We start from the raw sequence: 6,258 nt of genomic DNA on the forward strand, positions 1-6,258 counted from the left end.
CAATGTAAAAAATCTTAATGCCCCTAAAAATAGACCTTATTTTCTATATGCAAAATATAATTACATTTAAATAATATTTTTTTTTAAAGTTCACGTTGTGGCAATGAGAATATCATAATTACCATCTTTTTTCATGTTGCGGTTATGAGAATTGGAGGGTAAAATGTGCGTAACTTTCACGAAAATAGTTTCACAATGTACAAAATCACAATGCTCCTAAAATAGGCATTATTTTCTATATGCAAAATATAATTACAGTTTAAATATTATTACATTTGTTCACGTTGTGGTAATGAGAATATCATAATGATAATCTTTTTTCGCATTGCGGTAATGAGAATTGGGAGGGTGAAATGTGCACAAATGTTAAAAAAATCTTAATGCCCCTAAAATAGGGTTAATTTTCTGTATGCCAAATTTTATTACAATTTAAAAATATATTTAATTTAATTTATGTTGCGGTAATGAGAATATCACAATGATCATCTTTTTTCTCATTACTGTAATACATTTTGGGGGGTAGAATGTGCATAACTGTCAAAATAGGCTATATGAATATATTTTCTATATTTCTATACGAATAATTTCTTATATATATATATATATATATATATATATATAAACACACACACACACTACCGGTCAAAAGTTTTGAAACACTTGACTGAAATGTTTCTCATGATCTTAAAAATCTTTTGATCTGAAGGCGTATGCTTAAATATTTGAAATTAGTTTTGTAGACAAAAATATAATTGTGCCACTATATTAATTTATTTAATTATAAAACTTAAATGTAATTTAAAATTATTATGTTTTTGAAATTGATGACTTGGACCAAATAATAAAGAAAAGCAGCCAATAAGTGCCCAACATAGATGGGAACTCCTTCAATACTGTTTAAAAAGCATCCCAGGGTGATACCTCAAGAAGTTGGTTGAGAAAATGTCAAGAGTACATGTCTGCAAATTCTAGGCAAAGGGTGACTACTTTGAAGATGCTCAAATATAACACAGTTTTGATTTATTTTGGATTTTGTTTAGTCACAACATAATTCCCAAAGTTCCATTTCTATTATTCCATAGTTGTGATGACTTTACTATTATTCTAAAATGTGAAAAAAATTATAATAAAGAATGAGTAAGTGTTTCAAAACTTTTGACCGGAAGTATATATATATATATATATATTTTAATTTTGAGTAAAATCAGACCAGGATATTTTCTTCATAAGTTTCATGAGAATCACCTGAAAGTAGATCTGAGATTTCTGCCAAAAGGGCTGAAAAGTCACTTATCATGTTACCGTATTGTATCACCATCAGCTGCAATAGAAATATCAATATGCTTCGAAAGGCAGTGAGATCAAGGTTGCCTTACATTTTAAGACCATATTGAAACCTGGCGTGTGTATTTCTGCACTGAGTCAGCACTGTGTGTGTTAATGTTGGGCATCTATGCTTCCCCCATCGGGCCCCTGGCTGCGTTGTTTCATATCATCTTCATGTTAAACTTCCGTGTCCCTCCAGAAGTTGCAGTGGTGGTGGGTCCTTCTGTTTTCCTGAAGGAATACTCCACTGTGAAGTTATTCTTGCGTTGACCACGTCCACGGCTCCACACAAACAACAACAGGAAACAGAACAGCACGACTCCCAGGAACGTAATGCAGCCCATCGCTGTCGACACCAGGATGGTGGTGAGATCCAGCGTGAACTTCAGGAAAACACGTGTGCTGTTGAGACCGGTGTCGTTGAAATCAACCGCATACAAGGAGCGGTTGCCAAACAGCACAGAGTCCAGCGGCTGGCCTTTCACTGTTAGTGTAGCGAAGTAGGTGTCATTGCCGCCAGCATTGCTGGCGATGCAGATGTATGTGCCGCTGTCTGTGATCTGTGCGTAACGGATCTCCAGCGTTCCACCCGGAAGCACCGTGATCCTCCCGTTGCTTTTGGAAGTTATTCTTCGCCTCTGCGGTGAGATCCATATGATAGCAGGCGCCGGCTCACCTTCGGCCCGACAAAGGAATGATACCGGTTGGCCTTCCTGTGCAGTCACCTGTTGAAGCTTCCGATTCCGTATCTTTGGCTTTTGACAGGTGAAGTAATCAAACAACGCCGAATCAGTGAAGGTGCTCAGCATGTATCCCTGCACCTCTGCGGGGCCAGCACACACTGGCATCTTTCCGTCAAAGTTTAAGGTACGTCTGCGTTGAAGAATCCAAAGAAGCCGGCAATCGCAGGACAGCGGGTTTCCATCCACCCTCAGAGTCTCCAGACTGTTGACAGAGTGGAATGAGCTCTCCTCAAGAGTGACTAGCTCGTTGTTGGACAAGTTCAGAACTCTGATTTGCCTCAAGCCTCCGAGGGCATGAAGTTCTACCGTGAGCAAATTGGTGCTGACCATGACTAGTTCCTTCAGTCTGATCAGGTCTCGGAAGGCCCAGGGCTCCAGCACAGAGATGGGGTTGTAAGAGAGGTTGAGCGACGTCAGGTAAGCAAGGTTTCGGAAGGATGCAGACGGCACGGAGGTGATATTCGTGTAGGTGATGAACAGCCAGGAGAGGTTGAGCCCCAGGAAGCTCAGAGGTGAGATGTGCTCCAAGTAGGGCCAGTTGTCTATTTCAAGTCCTCTCAGAGCTGACAGCTTGCGGAAATTTTGGTCCTCGAGGGCTGAGATACTCAGGTGGCGTAATCGAAGGGTGACAAGGTTATGCAGGTATGAGAGCGTCTGGCCTGAGATGGACGTCAGGTTGCACCTCTCGATGGTGAGATCTTCTAGACCTAACAATCCTGAGAACGTTTTATGAGATATGTAGACCAGGTCATTATCACCCACCTGGAAGACAAGGAGCGATTTATGCAAATGCAATGAAAGGGATTTTATTGAGCATGAGATTTAAAGGCATACTGTAGCTTACCAAAAAATTCTGTCATCATTTGTTCACCCTCATTGTTTCAAAACCTAAATGACTCATGCACAAAATGAGATATTAGGCTGAATTTTAGCTTCCGTCACCATTCACTTTCATTGTATGAAAAAAGATGCAACTAAAGTAAATGCATCTGAGTGTCACCGGTCCTACTTGACCCGCCCTGAGCGGGATTCTAACCGGTGATCCCCAGCACGGCAAAGATGCTATAAAAGCCATGGCCTTCTAGCCTTGGATGCTAGTGCGTCTCTTAAGGCCAGGAGGGTGAGGTTTACACACTGCACAACTATCACGTACCAGCTGGCTACCGTTACATGAGGCTTCTGCCTAACATCTCCTTTTGTGTTGCGTGGATGAAAAGAAAGTCATACAGGTTTGTAATAACGTGACGGTGAGTAAAAGATGACAGAATTTTCATTTTTGGGTGAACTATTATTTTAACATTTCAAGCACTGCACTCATCAATCTATTCATCCTCTATATACACTCATAGGCAGTAAGAAGAGATGATCAACTTATAGAATAAATATACCTGCAAGCGGCAAAAATCAGACAACATGGTTCATGTAGGCTATTAGGTCATGGAAATGTAGTTCATTGGACTATTGGAGTGTCTATTACAAACTCATTATATTGATAATGCCTGATGTTACAGGCAATAAAATTAGCTCAACTCTTTAAGGGTTCGCAGACTTTCAAAGATTTATTATCTTGTGGGCCCTAGTGGACACAATTGAAATAACTAGCTGATTATTTTGATTTGTTGTAAACAAGTGAAATTACTGAAATTTGGCACATGCCATCAGATTGTCCTACCGTGAATGTCTAGCAAGTTTTGTGAAACTTGGACATTGTGCACACAAGATACAGGCCATTTAGTAAGTATAGGTCCCACCACAAAAATGTATCTGGTAAACGATTCAATGAATCAAAATTATTTTGATAAACTTTTGTCAAGTGCATCTCTGGATTATACACTCCAAATTTTGTGCAAATCAGACAAACAACTGATTTGTTTGTATCATTTTATTTTAACATGGTTGACAGTGATTGGATGATGCTGGACATTACTTTGAATCAGAATTGTTTATTCAGCTTTATAGAAAATTAGCTGTAATGTCTGTAACATCTCAAAAACATGAATAATCAACATGCTTGGTATTATTTAAAATTTCACAACTTAGTCCCGCTGACCACATATGAGGACATATTAGAATAGTTTTAGAAAAACTATTTGCTCAAGAAAATGCTTTATTAATTTTTGGCTTGTTTATTAGGTGCTACTAGTTACAAATCAAAAAGGGAAATGGAAAATGCACACAGCAGTCACGCTCGGGTCTCAGGAGGTTAAAGTGTAGCACAAAATGTTCAGGGGAACTGAAGGATTCAGAGGAAATGCAAATTTTTATTCTAGTCTTCACAGTTCTAAGTTATAAGAAAAAATGAAAATTAGTGTATTATAGCGCCACCTTGTGGCTGATTCTCACAAAATTTGGTACAAAGACTTGTCTCGACACTCTATACATACATGCCAACTTTGATCATAATCAGCCTTTTGCAATTTAAGTTATTAGCTGCTGAAACTGGCTGCAGGCAAACATTTTTGTTGATTTGTCCAATTGATATTTAAGGACATGTTAGCACTTGACCCAAAGAAAATGCATGCCAAATTTCTGCCAAATTTCTCAAACTTCTTTGATAGAACGGTTTGGGTCACAATGTGCATATATGTTGGCTATAGGAAGGGAAGTCCCACTTTTTAACTGAAAGAGCCAATTGCCTTTTTGATAATGGCTTGGCCTGTTTATTTACTCAAGAATGTGTAAATGCTTTAGCTGGACCAGCCTGAAGTTAGTGACAAACCGTTTTGGATATTTTGTTCTTTCCTCATTCAAGTAGATACCGCATGCCTATAATTTTTAGGTGAACTATCCGCTTAAAGTGACTCTGCCACACCCATGCACTAACCTCCAAATTTTTGAGACTGCGCAGATCCTGGAAGGTGAAGTCCAGCAGAATGACAATCTTGTTCTCACTCAGGTCCAGTGTTGTGAGGTTCGACAGTCGTGCAAATGCTCCCATGGGCACAAGCTTCAGCTGGTTTCCTCTGAGGCTCAGAGTACGCAGCGTTTGCAGGCTGGCGAAGGCATTGGGCTCTAGTGTTGTAATGAGATTTTCACTTAGGTCGAGCTCCTCCAGACGCGGGTAAGGGGCCAGATCACCCGGTGCCACCCAGCGCAAGCGGTTCCGACTGAGATCCAGCAGTCTGGTCTCTGTGGGGATGCCTTCTGGTACTCCGGACAGACGTTTACGCTGACAGGACACGGAGCGGAGCTGCGCCACACAGTCACAGCGCGGTGGGCAACCCTGACATGGGTGTGGCAGGGCCATGAGGGCCAGAATGAGACCCAGCCACCCCAGCTGGCCCAGGCTCCACAAGGAAGCCATGAGCCTCCTTCCACTTCACTCTACACACCTATGGAGAACAAGAAAGACCAAACAGAGGAGAGCAAGGAAGAAAAGGGAATAGGGACAGAGAGAAGAGAGTTGGGAGGTTATAAGGTCAGCTGTTTTACCCTATTGAAATAATGCATGATACATCATTACACAACATTTTTTTGATATGCATGCTATACAGTGACCACAAAAAGCATTTAAACACTTAAAATCTGTTGCCTCCACATCTGAGACCGTCAATCCGCGCATCTTATCACGTGGCTTGTTCAACGCGTTACCGTGGAGACGTAGCGCATGTGGAGGCTTCACGCTATTCTCCACGGCATCCACACATAACTCACCACGTGCCCCACCGAGAGCGAGAACCACATTATAGCGACCACAAGGAGGTTACCCCATGTGACTCTACCCTCCCTAGCAACTTTGGTTGCACCGATTTGATATCCATGAAAGCAGTACAACTGATTACATTGAAACTGAAATCGAGATATGATGTTGAACGAACAGTAACCACAAAGACAAACAGTTTTGCGAAATACGCGCAAATACGTGACTGATTTTGAATTAATAACTTATACATTGTAAAACATAGAAAATAGCGGTAAAATGTACATTTTGTGCTGGAGAGAAACAGCTCGTAAGCTCATCAGACAGCACAACGCACCTGAAATCGTTCCACATTAAACTGAATGCTTATTATGAAAATCTGTGTTCCAGTGAGTCACTTACAATGGAAGTCAATGGGATCAATCTGTAAACGTTAAAATACTCACTGTTTCAAAATTATAGACACAAGACATAAACAATATGATTTTAGTGTAATAAAATCACTAACTAACCTTATTTGTGTAAAGTTATATCCAATATTACAACTTT

General features: G+C 40.4%; 1 protein-coding gene across 2 annotated transcripts in view; it reads right to left on the reverse strand.

The window, feature by feature from the left end:
• Positions 1–766: 766 nt before the first annotated feature.
• Positions 767–6,258, reverse strand: part of LOC127441334 (leucine-rich repeat and immunoglobulin-like domain-containing nogo receptor-interacting protein 3) — a 63,155-nt gene continuing 57,663 nt past the window's right edge. For both annotated transcript variants that reach the window (XM_051698634.1, XM_051698635.1), the window contains exons 2-3: positions 4,894–5,401; positions 767–2,831 (exon numbers count right to left, since the gene is read on the reverse strand). In XM_051698634.1, the coding sequence (XP_051554594.1) occupies positions 1,488–2,831; positions 4,894–5,373 (1,824 nt within the window). In that variant the 5' untranslated portion in view covers positions 5,374–5,401 and the 3' untranslated portion in view covers positions 767–1,487. The remainder of the gene's footprint in view (positions 2,832–4,893; positions 5,402–6,258) is intronic.

The sequence above is a fragment of the Myxocyprinus asiaticus genome, chromosome 5 (genome assembly GCF_019703515.2).
Source record: "Myxocyprinus asiaticus isolate MX2 ecotype Aquarium Trade chromosome 5, UBuf_Myxa_2, whole genome shotgun sequence".
In the NCBI taxonomy this organism is placed as follows: Eukaryota; Metazoa; Chordata; class Actinopteri; order Cypriniformes; family Catostomidae; genus Myxocyprinus; species Myxocyprinus asiaticus.